Below are 19109 nucleotides of genomic sequence, written 5' to 3' on the forward strand. Positions count from 1 at the left end.
AGACAATCAGTAGTTTGCCTCTGTACCCCAGACTAACCCTGAACCCCATGTGATCCCAATCTATTACAAAATTCTCATTCAAAAATTGCACAGTACAGCAACCAAATTTCAATTTTCAACATGTGTTTCTTGACATAAGCCCGATTTGCAACTCAGTGCATCCATTTTCAACATTGCCTCTCCTTTTCCTTTCTAACTACCCTCCCGCTTCCAGGAGTCTCTCAGTAACAAAGCCCTGTGTCCCAGACCCCCAGCCTGGGCCCCTTCTCTGATTCTCTCCCTCTCAGCTTTCATGATGTGGACCAACTCGCTCTCTGACTTCTTTTGAAACCCTCTTTTCATCTGCACATTTCAGGTGAAAGCCCAGAACTGGGAGCACAAAGAATCCTCCTCCCTCTCATCTTCCCCTCCATCCTGTCAATGTCTGGCCATGTTCTGGGTTCTGCAACCCACAACTCAGGAACCAGGCAGACAGAGGAGATGCTCAGCGGGAAATGGTATGAGAGGAGGACCAAGAACAGGAACTTTTGTGATGCAGATATTCACCTTCTTCTCAACAGACTGATTTGAATCAACAGCTGATCTGAATAGTGTCTGTCAAATCCTGAAAAGATAATAATGGCTAATATTTGAGATTTCACTCTGTGACAAACACTGTTGTCGTCTCTTAGCGTAAGCATAATCTTAACTCTTCACGTAGTGTCTGTTAATCATCTCAACCACTTAAGAGAGGCGTATACCATTATTCTTCTCATTTTCCAGGGACGAAATTAAGACACAGAGGGGTTAAGCAGTCTGCCTGATGTCACATAGCTGGGAAATAGAGGGCTTTATGTTCAGACCCAGAGTGCTTAGCTACAAAAGCTAGGTTTTCACTACCATATAAGTAAAGTACTCTCCAACTTGTGGTATTAGCTTGACTCAGTCTGTCTTTGGACCTACTTTGTTCTTTGGCTGTGCATCTGAAAGGATCTTTGGTGATTTCCATTCTGTGGCATTTACTTCCTTTGTGGAGCAGCTGGTAGCATTTCTATTTGCTGCTCTTCTTAATTTGATACCTGCAGACAGAGATAGTAGCTATACTGTATAAAAACTTCTATAAAACATATGCCCACCCATAGTTTTATTTATTTTTAAATATTTTCAACTTTACATTTTATTTATTTATTTTTGAGATGACATATTTTTAATTTGCATTATAGTCAAAGACTTAATGCTCCACTAAATTAAGAGTTCAACAAAAAAGCTTAGAAAGATCATGGTTCAGAGGGAACATAGGCACAAAGTTATACACAATAATTAAATGAACAGAAGTTCAACTTCACTCATATAATGTGGCTTTTAAGAGTCACAAACAATCATTAAAACTATAGGGGTATTTAATTCCTATCAATTTGTTTAACAAATATTTAAAATAAAGTTTGACAAAACACTGCAGCAGAACTGATACACACAAGGCATTTTGGTTGTTTTTAATTTTTAGTATTTTAAAAAAAATTTTAGCTCCCACATATAAGGGAGAATATGTGGTATTTCTCTTTCTGTGTCTGGTTTATGTCACTCAACATCATGTCCTCCAGGTCCAACCATTTTGCTGCAAGTGATAGAATTTCATCCTTCTTTATAACTCGTCCATTGTCTGTATATGCCACAGTTTTAAAAAGTCCATTCATCTGGTGATGGACACCTTGGTTGATTCACCCACAGTTTTAGATTTGTCCCTTCTGTACTGCTTAGCTCTTGTCCCCCAGGGTCTGAGAAAGATGATTTCCCCGATTTCATTAATGGAGGAAAATCAAATTAAAAAGCTCCTGGTTCATTTTCATTCAACCAGGCAGAAAAATCTAATTACCTCTACACTTTGGACCTTACCTTTGAGCCCACCTCCCAATTTTACTTAAGTTTCTCTAAGCACATGGAAGTTGGCAGGCTTACTCTGTTTGCGGGCATATTCTGCGGCTTTGGGTGCTGTTAACATGGCAAAAGGGTGCAAGGAGAGGCGGAGAGATGGAGCTCGGGGAACCTGAAAAGGAACACAGTCTTGTTTTTTAAAGTTTTACACACCTCGTGCTATTAACACCTGCTTGCTGTTGTACTCAATTCTTTTCAACCAGCTGAGTCCTTAGTTCATGGCTGAGCTCGTGTTTCATAGTCAGGATCATTTCTGCACTACCTTTTGCTCCTCAGCATGGCTTCCTTGCCTAGAATACCTTTCAAAAACTGATGCTCCTCTCACAGTTCTCTTGGTGGGGAATAGCCATTTTTCCCTGTTCTGCCTCCAGGACCTACTTTTCCTGTGAGATGGAGCTTAAATATCAACCTGGTTGTCTAGTAGTTATTGTTTGGTTTCTTCTCTGGGAAACTTGCTTGTGCACCTGATGGCACTTTCCACTGATGGCACTGCCTGCCCCTGCCCTCCTCCACTCCAAACGCAGAATTACTGCCTCACTCCTCTGTGAACATGGGGCATGTAGGCACATCAATCAAGTCAGTGTGTTATGTCTATAACTCAGCTGTCCCTCAATATGCTGGCAATGTCCCTTCATTCCTTCCTTCATCAAGCACAAGTGAGCACCTGCCACAGGGCAAGGCCTGTTTTTAGGAGCTGTGGTTAGAAAGATGAACAAAATTCCTGACCTTCTGGGACTGAGTGAGGTGAGACAAACAATAACCACAAGGCAGCCAAGGTCATTAATTACCTACTAGGTTAAGTTTAATGAATGAATCAATCAAGGCGCTGAGCAGAGGCATGGGCAGCTGCCACTTCAGACAGAATGGACAGGCTCAGTCTTGAGAAGGACACCATGTTGGCCGAGATAGCTGAGCCACAGCCAAGTGGAGGGAGGAGCCAAGGGAATGCAAAGGAGCCAAGGGAGGTCTTTTTGCTAAGCATGGGCTTCAGGATGCAGAGAGGAAGCCATGGAACAGGGGAAGGTGTCATGAGACTGATGAGGGAGGCAGGATCCAGATTATGAGAGTCCTTGTTGGTCACGCTGTGGAGATGTACATTGACATTGATTCCAAGATGAAATGTGAAACTATGGAAATTTTAAAAAAATATTTATTTATTTGAAAGTCTAAGTTACAGAGAGAGAGGGAGGAAGGGAGAGAGAGAGAGAGAGAAGAATCTTCCCTCTGCTGATTCAGTCCTAGGAGCCAGGAGCTTCATCCAGGTCTCTCACATGGGTGCCAAGGTCCCAAGTACTTGGGCCATACTCTGATACTTATCCCAGGCCATTGGCAGGGAGCTGGATTGAAAGTGGAGCACCTAGGACTCCAACTGGCACCTGTATGGGATGTCGGTGTCAAAGGCAGCAGCCTCACTTGCTATGCCACACTGCCAACCTCTGAAGTATTTTTTAGTACCGTGCTAAGGTCTAGATTTATGTTTAGAGAAATATCATGTTGGCAGTTATGTGTAGAATAGATGGGAGGGCGAAAGCTGGGAGGCCAGTTAATTTAAAAATATTTTTAAATTTGAGAGGTAGAGAGAGAGAGAGAGAGGGAAATGCTCTCATCTGCTGGTTCATTCCTCAAATGTCTGCAACAGCTGGGGCTAGACAGGCTGAAGCTGGAAGCTGGGAACTCAATTCAAGTCTTTCACGTGGTGGCATGGACCCAGTCACTTGAACTATCACCTGTTCCCTCCAGGGTCTGCATCAGCAGGAAGCTGAAATCAGGAACTTGGATATAGGACATGGGCATCTTAATCAGCATATCAACACTAGTTAATTTAAGTCAGTGACTTAGAGAGTGCCTTGCACATAGCAGGCCCTCAAATACTATTGGTTAGTTGATAAACTATATAAAAATAAAACCCAGACTAGTCAAGGCAATAGTGGTTAACAGCATGGACTTGAGTGTCCATCTGACTGTACTGAATGCAATATGCACCATTTATTTATAAGTGTGTATCTTGGGCACACCACTTACCTTCTCTGTGCTTGTTTCTGTATGTGATAGCAATAATACTGATAACTACCTAATAAGATTGTGCTAAGGATTAAAGTGTTAGCATATGTGAAATGAATGGTGCTTGGCATGTAGTATTGGCAATTAGCTTTCATTATGATGATGATTGTTATTGATATTTATCATCATCATCATCATCATCACTACAGTTTCATGGACTTGGTAGATGCATGGAATTACCCACAGCAGCTCCTCAGCCACCATTTCCTTAAAAGGACTGTATCATCTACCAGGGACAGTTTGAGTGAATTACTGACAAGGAAGTCATTTGAGCCTGAAGACCTAAATAGTTAATATTCCTCTGCAGAAGCTGGTTTTGTGGCTTATATTGTAGGACTCTATTTCTAAGCAACAAAAGATGATTATACAATTATTTTTTTGTACTTCAGCAAATATGTCATTTCCCTAATAAAACATCCTTATATGACATACAACTGAGGCAGACATCAGAAGACATTAGCAAGTAAACAAACATCTATTTTCAGGTTTCCAGGCAAGCATTTTTTCTACGCTGTCACCCAAAACTTTTAATGATCATGCTCCGAGTGATCAAGCTCCCATAGAATCGGTATCCCTCCAAAGGAGTGCATAGTGGTATGGCTGGTTGGCTACTGAAGTTGTAAACTTTTTCAGATTTATTGCCCCCTTGTATTTATTTTCTTTAAAATTTTAACATCTTTCACTCATATTTCTACTGAGTTTTCTTATTTTTCTTATTCATTTTTAATGAATGGTAATTTTATATGTTTGGGATAGAAATCTGTTGGCAGCTATTTTTTGTTCAATATCTTTCATGACTTAGAGAGTTAACTTTTCACTATTTTATTGGTCTCTCATTTCACAGAAGATCTTAATCTCAGGGCCTCCACTGTGGTGTAGAGGGTTAAAGCCCTGGCCTGCAGTGCAGGAATTCCATATTGGCCCTGGTTCTCAAGTCCTGGCTGCTCCACTTCTGATCTGACTCCCTGCTAATGCACCTGGGAAAGCAATAGAATATGGTCCAAGTGCTTGGCCCCTGCACCACAGTGAGAGACCTGGAAGAAGCTCCTGGCTCTTGGCTTTGGATTGGCCCAGCTCCAGGTATTGCGGCCATTTGGGGAGTGAACCAGCAGATGGATGACTCCCCCTAGTCTGTCTCTGCCTCTCTCTGCAACCCTATCTTTCAAATAAATAAAATAAATCTAAAAAAATAAAGATTATCTTAATTTTAATATATGTCAACTTACATAATTCTTGTTCTTATGTTTGGTGATTTTTATATCCTGTTTGAGAAATGCTTGTCTATGCCATAGTCTTAAGCATATTCCCTTAACCACTGGTATGTAGGATAAGTGTTCTGTGAGATTCCTGACATATGTCCTTGGAAGGAAAGGGCAATCTTTCTTTGCTTTCTCTTGCCTACAACATAGCTGTGATGGTTGGAATTCTAGCAACCATCTTAAATACTGAGGTTGATGGCCATGCCATAGAAATGACTGAACAGATAACTGGTAAAACCCTATGTTTTGCACAATTTTGTGGAACTGTGGTATAAGCCTTAGTCTGCTCACTTCCAGCCTCCTTTCATTAAGGAAGTGAGCTACTGGTTTCACTATGACTATGGGTTTTCTGTTACTGCACAAAGGAAACATGGATTAAACAATACATGAGGCTGTGTTCCTTTTATTAACAGAACAATTTATAGCTATCTTACTAGGACACTACTGAAATTCACCTTGATCTTTTATTAAAATGGCAAAAATATTGAGGGTTTATTTCATATCTAGTTTTACAAAGAATTAAAGATAAGCACAAACTGTGGGTCTAACCTCCAGAAACACATAATGTATTCAGAAAGATGACCCTAAAACACAGAAAATACTGAAAAGAGGGCTTTATGTTTGTATGAGTGTTGACTATGGCTATGATAAAAACCCTTCAGGATAATGTATGTCAGGTATAAAGAAAAGGGAACTGGCTCATGTGTTGTTCTTGGTGCAGGTCTGCACTTATTAGATATAATACTGGTGTTTTGCATGTTCTAATTTCCCTCTCAGATGGGAAATGTATGTCTTGATGGTTTTAAAAATCACTTTTAGAGTGAATAGTTTCTCTCTTTTTTTAAGATTTAGTTATCTATTTGAAAGAGTTACACAGAGAGAGAAGGAGAGGCAGCGAGTGAGAGAGAGAGGTCTTCCATTTGCTGGCTCACTCCCCAATTGGCTGCAATGGCTGGAGCTGTGCCGATCCGAAGCCAGGAGCCAGGAGCTTCTTCTGGGTCTCCCACATGGGTTCAGGAGTCCAAGGACTTGGGTCATCCTCTATTGCTTTCCTAGGCCACAGTAGAGAGCTGGATTGGAAATGGAGCAGCTGAGACTTGAGCCGGCACCCATATGGGATGCTGGCACTCCAGGCAGCAGCTTTACCCACTATTCCACAGTGCCGGTTCTGTGAATAGTCTTTTAAAAATTTATTTATTTTTATTTGAAAGTCAGAGAGACAGATACAGTGGACAGAAAAATCTTTCATCCTCTGCTTCACTCTCCAAATGCCTGCAATAGCCGTGGCTGGGCCAGAACAATGCCAGTGGTCAGGAACTCAATCCAGGTCTCCTATGTGTGTGGTAACCAAACACCTGAGCCATCACTTGCTGCCTCTCAGAGTGTACATTAGTAGGAAACTGGGTAAGAAGTGGAAATACGAGTCTAATGCAGGCACTCAGATATGCGATGTGGGTCTTCCAAGTGGTCCTTAACTGCTGTATGAAATACTGACGCCCAGCTTGAATATTCTATAAACTGCCCTAAATCCTCATGCAAGCAGTTTAATTTAGCATCTTGTATGGCTTATAGGAAAGATCATTTTAAATGTAGGATGGAATTTAAATTCTAAACCTACAGTTATTCATAGTCTCTTGTTGACTTAAAAACTATTTATTAACATCTTGTCTCAATGTAAAAGTGTTATTAGGATTATTTCTCAATTCAAGTACTTACGGAATGACAAATTATGTGCAAAGCATATTCAACAAAAATTTCTCCTCACCAGGAGACTGAGGAGGTGGTGCAGGAGATGAGGAGGTGTACAGTTATAGGAGCACACAAGGAAGGCCGAGAAAGGGCACATAGTTAAGGACGACTGACTCACTGACTCTCATCCTGGAGCAGCCCCTTACAACCACATCACCATGGTGTCACTGAGGTGGAGGCTGGGGAGTCTCTGACCCTCGGTGTCAAAGTAACTGAACACATGCTTGCAGCAGTCAGATATCCCAAAGCAAAAGCAGGGCACATAGTTTGGATAGACAGTTTGTGTTTGTCCAACAAGATTCCCAATGTGGTTGGCATATTGTAAAAATTATATTTTTCTAAACATGTTGTTTGTGAAGAAAAAAGGCCCATTTCATATTTGAAAAGCACTATAAAATCTAGGGCATGGCTGATTTTATCTTATGGCAGTTATTCCAAAAATTAAGATTCATTACTTAAAGAAGGGACAAATAACCCAATAGAAAAAATGGTCAAAAGACATTAACAGGCACTTTTATGGAAGGAGAAACATGAATAGTTGTCCATTGTACATAATCATGGGGATGTAAATTATACCAGAGTGTAAATTACAAACATTTTGGGAAAGGACTTGGCTTTATGTAGAGTGTTGAAAGTGCTTATACCCTATAGTTCAGTAATTTTGCACCATACAGAATCTCCTGTTGTGCAATATGCAACATCTAAAGAAATAGCTCAAATGTCTAAAGTAGAAGAATATATAAATATATTGTGATATTGGTATATTTCCTAAAATGGAGTAGTATATGCAGGAAAAGTAAACTATAGCTTAGTGCCACAGCATGAATAAATTTCTGAAACATAATGCTGTGTGAAAAAGAAAGCCACAAAATGGCACACTTGCTATTATATTTATATAAAATTCAAAAATCGTGTAAAGTTAAACAATATATGGATGAAATATGCCATGTGGTGAAATTATAAAGAAGTAAAACAGAGGCCAGCGCTGCGGCTCAATAGGCTAATCCTCTGCCTGCGGCACCGGCACACAGGGTTCTAGTCCCGGTCGGGGCGCCAGATTCTGTCCCCGTTGCCCCTCTTCCAAGCCAGCTCTCTGCTATGGCCTGGGAGTGCAGTGGAGGATGGCCGAAGTCCTTGGGCCCTGCACCCCATGGGAGACCAGGAGAAGCACCTGGCTCCTGGCTGCGGATCAGCGTGATGCGCCTGCTGCAGCGCACCGGCCACGGCGGCCACTGGGGGATGAACCAATGGCAAAAAGGAAGACCTTTCTCTCTGTCTATCTCTCTCACTATCCACTCTGACAAAAACAAAAACAAAACAAAAAACAAAAAAAAAAAAAGAAGCAAAACAGAATGATAATTCCTTTTGATGCTATTCTATTTCATATACTTCTTGCATTTGGTTGCTTGACTTATATACTTTTTTTTTTTTTTTTGGACAGGCAGAGTGGATAGTGAGAGAGACAGAGAGAAAGGTCTTCCTTTTTGCCGTTGGTTCACCCTCCAATGGCCGCTGCGGCCGGCGCATCTCGCTGATCCGAAGCCAGGAGCCAGGTGCTTCTCCTGGTGTCCCATGCGGGTGCAGGGCCCAAGCACTTGGGCCATCCTCCACTGCCTTCCCGGGCCATAGCAGAGAGCTGGCCTGGAAGAGGGGCATCCGGGATAGAATCTGGCGCCCCAACCAGGACTAGAACCCGGTGTGCCGGCGCCGCAAGGCGGAGGATTAGCCTATTGAGCCGCGGCACCGGCCGGACTTTTGTTTTAAAATATAGGTCCTGGGGCTGATTCTGGGATGTATCTGATAAAGCTGCCTGTGGTGCTGGCATACCCATATGGGTGTTGGTTTGAGTCCCAGCTGCTCCACTTCCAGTCCAGCTCTCTGCTAATATGCCTGGGAAATCAGAGGAAGATTGCCCAAGTATTTGGGCCCCTGCATCCATGTGAGAGACCCAGAAGGGGAGACCCAGAAGAAGTTCCAGGCTCCTGGCTTCTGCCTGGCCCAGCTCTAGTTGTTGGCAACCATTTGGGGAGTGAACCAGTGGATGGAAGATCTCTCTCTTTCTCTCTGTGTAACTCTGTCTTTAAAATAAATAAAATAAATCTTTTAAAAAACAGATAAACAAAAAAATAGAATACAGGTCCATATCTGTATCTTAAAGATATTTTTTAATTTTTGCAATTCAGTCTGAGTCAGCATCCTCCAAGATGGTTGAAGTCAGCGTGAGAGGGTAGAAGCTAGGTCTGTTACAGAGACCAGGCTCCTCTCAGGAGGAGGCCAGCCCTTCCTGTTTTTGGGGAAGGAGGGGGTCCTTGGAAACAATAGCACTAATACAGGAGGACTTCATTGTGTACTTGACATACAAGGTCTCATTGTGTCCTTGGAGCAACATGGTGTGTGTGGGTAAGTGTAATCATACATAGTTTGCCTATGTACATACAGGGAAATTGGAATCGGAGCAATTAAATAACTTATTCAAGACTACACAGCTAGAGGGCGACAGAGCTGGGACTGGACACCAGTCTGTTTACCTCTGAGAAGCATGCTTTGGACTTTGGATACCGGGGTAGGCTCCAATGATGGCTGATCAGGTTTAAGGAATAAACAAAGAAAGCAGACGTAGGCATTTGGCCTGACAGTGAAGACACCCATCCCATGTTGGAGTACCTGGGTTAGAGTCCTGGCTCCTGCTGCTGATTCTACCTTCCTGCTAATGAGAACTCTGGAAAGCAGAAGGTGATGGCCCAAATAGGTGGTCTCTGCCACTCATGTGGGAGACCTGAGTTGAGTTCCTGGCTTGGCACAGCTCTGGTCACTGTGGGATGTGTGGTCGCTGTGGATGGGAGCTCTATCTCTAATTTAAAAAAAATAAAAGGGAAAGCAGGAATTCTGGTATTTTATATTCACCACGCCCTTTTCCCTTCTTGTTTCTGGTGCCCTCATTTTTGCTCTTTGGCCTCTCTCTTTTCTGTCTTTCTCCATCAATGGAGTTGAAGGATATTTTGTATCACTTGCTATATTTGTTGAAGGAAGACTTGCTCTTTTCTGTCAGTTTAAAATGGAGTAGGGTACTTTATAGTCATTTGAAGCTACTTGTAAATGCCCCTCACTTGTAAAAGGCCCTTAGTTCAATTTTTTTTCTATGGGTCCGGAGTCCTTAGTAGAAAAAAAGCTCCCTATCAGCAAAAAATAGCTCCCTATCATGAAGAAAAACCAAAGGTTAGTGGAGGTGATGAACCACTCTGCCCATGATGCCCTTCTGTCACTAGGTGGCAGCAAATAGTCCTGGAGAAAGCTAACAAGCTGGAGCGCACTGCCCACATTGTATTGTGTGGGCAACTCCAGTTGGCAAACATTCTACCTAATCTGATTAGTATTCAGTGGGATTTTAAGCTTTTGCTTGGGAAGAATTTTAGCTATTGCTTAGGAGACATTTTATCCAAAGGCATCAAAAGGCATTCAGATAGATGCAGCAATTATAGAAGCATCTTTGGCAATAGCTATTTTCTTTTTTAATGACTGCATTCCCTTAGTGAAAATCACATTTTAAAATTATGTTAAGTCCAAAAGGACCGTTTTAAAATAGCCTTACTGTGTAATCTTCTAGATGCTATGTTTCCATTGAGAGGTCCTGCTAATTCCTTATTCAAGACATGGAGAAGGTCCGTGGGCTGAGTTAATGTGTAGCCAGAAGAGAAAGCCCAGAGCTGGCATTCTTGAGACAGGGAGGAGCTTGTGAGGTTCACAGGGTAGATTCTTAAATTCTTATATTGGTGACTCAATTCATAACCTTTGTGATAACCGATTGTGGAAAATAGGTGGAGCTAGCAATTGTTAATAATACACATATTGCTTGATTAGCCATTTAATTATAGAATATTTAGATACGCGGTTCTCAAGCAAATAATTTTTGCTTCTTACAGGGTATTTGGCAAAGTTTGGAGACATTTTTAATTGTCCCAGCTAGAGAGTTACTCTAGTTACTGGCATCTAATGGGTGGAGGTCAGTGATGGTGCTAAATACTCTATAACATACAGGACAACTCCCATGCCCTGTCCCCTGCAAACACAGCAAAGCATTATCTGGCCTCAAATGTTGAGAAATCCTGGTGAGAGGAACAGAGAAATCAGGCGTCCAACCCCTAGCACCTGAAATGTTATGATAACCATTACTTAGAGGTCACCACTTGCCAGCCACTAAGGCTTTCTTGATACTAACTCACTACATGTACGCAATAACTCCATCTCCTAGTCCTTGTTTCTATAAATGAAATTGGTGTCTACAGAGGTTAGACAATTTGCCAGGAAAATGCTGCTCAAAACTGGTGGAGTTGCCTGTCAAACCCAGGTAGCCAGACTTTAGAATCCTAGTTCTTAACATTCTGCAAACTGCCACTCACATATAAATCATAAGTAAGCCAACATTCCACATCCCTCAGTCATAAATAAATCCAAGCCTTTGAAAAAAGGCCTCCAGCAATGGTGATGTTACCTGTGTCTGTTCAGAGCTTGTCTTTGTGTAGTTTGCGTCCACACCTAGGCTGTTCATTACTGGTCCCTCGCTGAGGTGGGCTGCATGGGTCACTGAGCAGGGGCTATTTGATGAATAAATGAGTGACCAGGGAGATAGGTAGAGACTGGCTGTGCCACTTTGAAGAAGTACGTCTTCCTGTTCTAGCCCCTGTGGATGAACCTGACTCATCCGACCTACATAGACACCCAGGTTTGCAAACCTTCTGGGTTGCGGAACCCACTAAGACTAAGGATCCTGGTGCCTTCTTTAGGATATGATTTTCTGTCTCTCTCCCCTGCTATGTTGTGATTGCCTTCTGCCTGCCATAGTGCTCCCACTGTCATCAGAAGATGCCAGGGGAGGCCGGCGCCGTGGCTCAATAGGCTAATTTTCCGCCTTGCGGCGCCGGCACACCAGGTTCTAGTCCTGGTCGGGGCACCGATCCTGTCCCGGTTGCCCCTCTTCCAGGCCAGCTCTCTGTTGTGGCCAGGGAGTGCAGTGGAGGATGGCCCAGGTTCTTGGGCCCTGCACCCCATGGGAGACCAGGAGAAGCACCTGGCTCCTGCCATTGGATCAGCGCGGTGCGCCGGCCGCAGCGCACCTACTGCGGCGGCCATTGGAGGGTGAACCAAAGGCAAAAAAGAAGACCTTTCTCTCTGTCTCTCTCTACTGTCCACTCTGCCTGTCAAAAAAAAAAAAAAAAATGAAGATGCCAGGGGAAACAGTGACTGAAACAGGAGGGTTTGGGGCCCAGGATTGTGTGTGTGTGTGTGTGGGGGTGTGTTTGGGGGGGTTGGGGAAGGGGAGAGGAGGGCATCCAGGCAGGGAGAAAAGAAGCAAGCAGCAAAGAAGCAGTATGGTTTGCGTGCCTAGCAAAGGAACCCAGAGAGCTAGGCTTTCTTTGAAATCCAAGAACAACAGCTCATCTCTGAGGACCATCAGGCCTGGGTGCCTTAAATGTCAACCAAGGCAGCCCCTAAAATAGGGTGTAAGATCTCTAAGAAAAGTAATTTCATCCAATTTTCTTCCCATCCTATCCCCGGCACCTGCAACTCCACTGAATGAAGGAAGGAATGGAGTGAGCTGAAACTAGAGTGACCGAAGAGACTTCCTCCGTGATTTCCTCCATGACCCAGGTAATTGAAGCTTTGGGACTACAGTCAGGTTACAGGTTAGTTTCAAAGTTACAACACTTGGTAAATACTGGACTCCTAGAGTGGACCCAGTGAGCTCTTGTCCTTTACACAGTTCCACAGCTTGCAGTATGGTCTACAGTTAAAAGAACAAAGGAGGCAGGCATTCTTGTGGCCATATCCCTGCCACTGCCCTAGCTCCCTTCCAAATCCAGGTGAGGAGCAACAAGAGTGATAGTGTGGACAGGCCTAGATAGGAGGGTGTCAGCTCCCCCTCCCCCAAACTTCCTTCCCTCCCTCCTTCAGGCTGCCTGCCCCCACCCCACCCAATTTCTTTTTTGTTTTCCCTCTGCAGGGGTTATCTTAAGATAAAGGGCTCAGAAATTCACCTCTAAACAGCACACCACATTAAAATGCTTATCGAGTGGGACCAGTGTTGTGTCAAACTGGGTTAAGCTGCCACCTGTAATGCCAGCATCCCATATTGTTGCAGCCCCAGCTGCTTTGCTTCTGATTCAGCTCCCTGCTAATGCGTCTGGGAAAGCAGTGCAAGATGGCCCAAGTGCTTGGGCCCCTGCCACTCACAGGAAAGACCTGGATGGAGTTCTGGGCTCCTGGCTTGAACCTGGCTCAGCCCTGGCCATTGTGGCCATTTGGGGAAAGAACCAGCTGATGGAAGATCTCTCTTTCTCTCTAATTCTGCCTTTCAGATAAATAAAATGAATCTTTAAAAAATGCTTACTGAGTGTTCATATACTCATAAATGACAAAAATTGGACTGATTTTAAGATCATTCAAAACACTTATTTTTGTAAGAAAAGATAAATATTTGAAGGTCCAAAAAGAGGAAAGGACTGGTCTCAGAACTCAAATCCTGGGCGCTGGACTCCCAGATCCTCACTGCACTGTTAACAATTTCAAGGCAGTCTCTCGGGAAAGACAAACAAGACAGCAGTGAACTGGGCAATTTATCCTGAGAATGGACCTGGTAGGCCTTGTCCTCGTCCTAGATGAGATTGTACATCACAAGGGATGACTGTGGACCTGCAAGATCTACATTACAGAAGTTGAAATGAGGAATTACAATCACCAGAAGCAAAATAGAATCTGGACTCCAAGCCCAGTGCTCTATTGGCTGCCCCTACTGAAACTTACACAAAATATATCTGTTATTACCCACACAGTCCTCTACCTAAGAATGGCCTTTTACAAGCATGCTACACAAGTAAGATATGGCTCCATGTGTTTTTGTACATTTTGATGTAAAATCATGATTTCATTTTTCACACCCAAACATTTAGCATTTTAAATTTGTAGACTAAATCAAGTCTCTCAAAATCCCTTCTGTTGTTGATCTTAGGTCATGCATACCTTGGTTGTACCAGAGTGAGCAGAAGAATCCGCCCCATAAAGTCTGAAGACTTCCTCAATAGGGGTACTGTTCTGTTAAACAATATCAGCAACAACGACAACTGTGTTATCATATCATGGCTTTTCTTTCTTTCTTTTTTTTTTTAAGATTTATTTTATTTATTTGGAAGAGTTACAGAGAGAGGTAGAGACAGAGAGAGAGGTCTTCCATCTACTGGTTCACTCCTCAGATGGCCACAACGGCCGGAGCTGTGCCAGTCCGAAGCCAGGAGCCAGGAGTTTCTTCCTGGTCTCCCACATGGGCACAGGGGCCCAAGGACTTGGGCCATCTTCCGCTGCTATCCCAGGCCATAGCAGAGAGCTGGATCGGAAGAGGAGCAGCCGGGACTAGAACTGGTGCCCATATGCGATGCGACACTTCAGACCAGGGCCTTAACCCACTGTGCCACAGCACCGGCCCCCCAAGGGCTTTTCTTTTATACAAAAACAAAAGCTACCATAGCTCCAATATCTCCAGTACTGTGGGTAAGAACTAAATAAATAACTTTGCATAAAAGGATAAATCAGTCTCCCAGAAATCGATTAGTTATGTCTCTCTCTCTCTCTCTCCCTCTTAAAGAACAGAATAAAAAATCACAATTTTTAATCATATCTTAAGAAATAAAATATTTACTGCTGGTATATCCTCAATATTTAGAAACATTGGTTGAAAAGTAATGTAAATCTGCATTAATATCAGTATGGAAATAGTAGATATGAAATATTCATCTATGCCTCTATCCACTATGCAAATAGTGCTCTTTTCCTTACCATTAAGATTCCAGCATAAGATGATAAAATCATGGCTTCTCGTTCTCTACGGCTTGGATATCTGGGTCTGCCATGAAATGGCATTTTCCTAAAAGGGTATATGAATGAACAAGAGTGAAGGGTTTGTTATTGTTTTCATCAATAGCTGCTAAGGTGGTGATTTATAAGTCATCTGCCATGGCTATGAGCTATTTGCTGATTTATAAAGCTGATATGATTGACCCTCTGTGAAATACACACTTAGAATGATTAATCTGCCAGTAACAGTGATGAACTTGCTTTTGTCTGTCCATGTTTTTGCAGCTGTCAAAAACTGGCAGACTAGCGACTGTTGCAGATGTTGATTGTTTTACCAATCACTATCCTATCTCGGGTTGACACCTATGGGGTTTCTGCAAGTCTCTAATTGAAGAGGGATATTCCCCCTGGGGTGTGTTCAAATTTGGGGGCCTCGTGTTGGATGATGTTAGATATGGCTGGAACTCTCTCTATCATTAATCAGAGCCACACATTAAAAGAGATAAACAACAAACCTATTTCAACTTACACTTCCTCTTCCTTCAGCCAACAGAAGTCTTCTGAGTGATCCAGCCATTGCAAAGCAACACTGATGGTCAGGTCATAGTGTGCCTGGAAGCAGGAAGCATACAGAGCAAAAGAATGGGCTTGGACATTGACGGGAGGACTCCCCAGACTGAATGACAATGGCCCTGCTAAGCCTATTCTATGTTGTCATGTCCAGAATGGGAAGGGTCATTAGCTATGTCTATTGACCCGAGGCCCAGCCAAAAGTATTTAGGGATATTCAGGCATCTCCCATTAGAGCAGTTACTTGATTTATGTCATCCAGAAAAGGAAGAATGGATTTGTGGAAAGATTACTAAACTGGTGATCAGGGTATCCAGGTTCACATCAAGGTGTTGCCAACAATTTGTCGTACACCCATGGGTGAATGATGCTTTCTGAGCCTCACTTTCCTTCAATTTTGAAATAGAAAAAGGTGAGCATGGGAGAAGAAGGCCACAGAGAAATTTTTCTGATTCAGTGAGTGAATGTGAGAAAGGTGCTTCTTAGAATCTGGTGGGAACCTGGAGGGAGGGACCATGACTACACCGGGGAAGGTGGGGCGAATCCTGGGAGATTTTAGAGAGGAGGCTTTATTGGAGCTGGGGCTGGAAGGATGAGGAGGAGGAGGAGAGTTTCTACAGGTGTGAGGGAGTGGCGTGAGCCAAGGACCAGAGGTAGACCTGGTTAAATGACTTGTTGAGATTCCTACGCACAGTCAAAGCTGAGGACCAGCTCTCGTTCCTGTCATAGTGACCACTTTTTCCTGGTCATTTCTCGGAGTTCTTGCTTAGTAAGTATATTTACCACACATCTGTCCGAATCTTCCTTCTCTCCTCCCCATTCCCACACTGGGAAAAGAGAAAGTTATAATTTTGGTTGATTTCTATGGTTCTAACATTCTTTAAACAATGTAAGTAGTTTTTCCAGGGACAGACCTAAACGGAAGATTAACCAAGAAATATATGGGGAAAACTGGGCCGTGCTCAATAGTTGAAACCTGATCCTGATCAAGTTTGATGCCTGCACCAGCAGCACAGGTATCACCTGTTCACTCATTACAAATGTAAATTCCCAACCCACCCCAGATCGCTGGAATCACAGCAGCTCTGTTGCAGGATCTCCTTCATACTCCAGAAACACTACTCCACCTCTCATTTTTCCATTTAATATGTGTGCAGATAGCATAAGGCTGAACTACCTCCTTAGCTCCAGGAAGGTTTTGAAAGTATCCTTGAGCCTTGCTGTAGTCAGAGGGAGAAAGACAGGGGGAGGGAGGGGCAAAGGTTAGGAGAGAGGGAGGGGGAGGAGACCCTTTCTTCCTTATCAGTGCAAGGGTTAGCATGCAGATAGGCAGCATAAAAAACTGGGTGGGGGGCAGGGTTTACCAATTTCTTTTGAATTGGGTGGACTTTCAGAGCCCAACATGAATCTGGGTTTCAGTGAATAACACTAAGGGTTCTAGGACTACTTGTTCTTTTGCATTTCTCCCAGCCAAGCAAATGGTAAAGTAATTAGAGAACCACACGTACCTGAGAGCTAAATTTGTCAAAATTTTAAACAGCGAGATGCAGCATCGCACCCTGCAATCATTTGGCATTTTAATCTTTTCTCTCCTAATAACAAATAACTTTTAGGACTTCTATTTTCTTGTTCTTTTGGCTTTCTGCTCAGTGGGTTGAAATGCTCATGTGGACAATCACAAGAAGAGAAGATGAGGAAGAGGATATAGTGTGTGTGTGTGTGTGTGTATTAGCCTTATTTATTATATAACCTAGATTTTGTGCTATCCCCTTAACCCACACACACAGCATGAATGTGACTGGCAGTAGCATGCCTTTCTTTACCATATCATCTAGAAAGGTGAGTTGCCTTCTTCCTTTTGGGTCAAATTCATTTTCTCGGAGTCTGATGCCAATATAATCTCCCCTTAAAAGTAAGAGAGCAGTATTGAACTATGGGGTGACAAGGGGGTTCAGTCTACAAAAAGAGGCTTTCTTCCCAACCCATCCTCTCCTCCCCAAATACAAGAGAAATCACGAATGCTCTGACAAGTTGAGTTTGCTTTACACAGTAATTTGAGTTTGCTTTACACAGTAATTTTGCAGCCCTGCAGTTTAAAAAAAGCTTCAACCGTCATTAGCTGAAATCACATTTATCTAAAAATTAAACTCACTTAGTTGGAATTTACCGGAAAGCAAATGCCATGCCAGATACTCACACAGAGAAAAGCTTTATGCGACCTGAGGGATGGAGACACACTGTTTAACAATTTTCCTGCTGCCCTTGTTAAATTCAGGCAGAATGTCCAAAGTTGATAAATTGCAGGTATATAAATTCTGTGGCAATGTATTCTTTTTCCCTAAAGCTTCTTCCCATTAGAATGCTAGAACGCTTAGGAGGAGTTATGCATGGAAATATGTTAGTAATTCCACTTTAGTGTATTCCTATCAGTGTTTTCTAGTGATGACTTCCAGGATAAGCACCACGGGAAGAGAATGTAGGAGGTGCCACCCTGGGGTTGTCAGAGGAACTGGATGCAGGAAAGGACCCAGGTGTCTCTGAGGTTGAGTGAGTCTCGCCATTTCCTAGAAGGCCAGCTCTGTTCATTTAATTATCACACTAGAACACTCTGAGCTAGTTGCTCTGTGGAGGAAAAGTTGGTTTCTGGCCACTGAATTTTTCTACTGAGTCATTAAAAACTTCTAGGATTATAAAAATCCTTTAATTTTTGCTGTGAAATTCCAAGATACTTTAATTAATTGAGGTAGCCAAGATGTTTTATTTGGATATAAAATTGCTTTTATATCAGCTTTGAAATTCTAATTCTTTGGATGAAATGCATCAAGGAGTTATCATTCCTGACCATGGAATGCCATTATTATGATTATTATCATATTGGCCCCCAAGCTTACGCATTTGAACATATGCCAATTCATACATAGTTTTATTAATCATCTCTTATTAAGAGATGATTGTCATTCGGGCTAAGAAAGTTTATTTGATGGGAACTGTGATAAGTTTTAAATTGAAAGGGTGTTATTGTTGTGAGTATAATATATGTAAAATGGAACATAACCTTTCCCCCTTTTATATGGTCTGTGATTTTCTACCAGCCCTTGTCACGTACCATGTCAAAGAAAAGCTACCATGGGAGGAGAAGAAATTTCCATGGGAAATTTGCTGTTTTCCTTTTTAGTTAAAGGAAAAAATTTAGATGTCAGAGAAGAGAGATAAATTATTTAGTCAAAAAGGCTGGCAGTAACAGAGGCACAGGCTGCAGTTTAAATGTTGGGCTGTTGGCACGTTTTTTGGGGGATCTCTCCTGTATCTTACCAGCAGGGCCAGCTCCTTTCATTGGCATATACCCCCCACCCCCACCCACCCATTCACCTCTGTTATGGCCCAGGAGGTCTACTGGGCTTGTGGGCTCAGCTCCGAGGCTCCAGAATGGAGATGGCTTGGATGTGCTAGTTGCCAGCATCCTCCCCAGAGATAGAGCATCCTGCTTTGCACCACGTGGGGAGCCTCCCTGGCAGCAGTCAGAAGCCAGACCACCTCCTGTCCTTCTCTTATAGTGCAGGAATAGATTCTTCCATAGATTTTTACCACCCTGCCATTTTTCTGACCATCTATGTATGACATGAAACTCTCTAGATGCCAAGTATCATAAATGCAAGTTATTCTCAATCGTACTTACAGGAGCTTTTTTATTTCCTTCTTTACAAGCTTCCTTTCCAT

General features: G+C 42.8%; 1 protein-coding gene across 1 annotated transcript; it reads right to left on the reverse strand.

Moving 5' to 3' along the window:
• Positions 1-921: 921 nt before the first annotated feature.
• Positions 922-19109, reverse strand: C1H2orf80 (chromosome 1 C2orf80 homolog). The gene is made up of 7 exons (XM_062196930.1): positions 19069-19109; positions 17216-17297; positions 15352-15434; positions 14805-14892; positions 13995-14066; positions 1936-2023; positions 922-1058 (listed from the first exon to the last, which is right to left on the reverse strand). Exons 1-7 carry the CDS (start codon positions 19107-19109, stop codon positions 922-924), a joined length of 591 nt encoding a protein of 196 aa, XP_062052914.1.

Source organism: Lepus europaeus, chromosome 1 (genome assembly GCF_033115175.1).
Source record: "Lepus europaeus isolate LE1 chromosome 1, mLepTim1.pri, whole genome shotgun sequence".
Taxonomy (NCBI): Eukaryota; Metazoa; Chordata; class Mammalia; order Lagomorpha; family Leporidae; genus Lepus; species Lepus europaeus.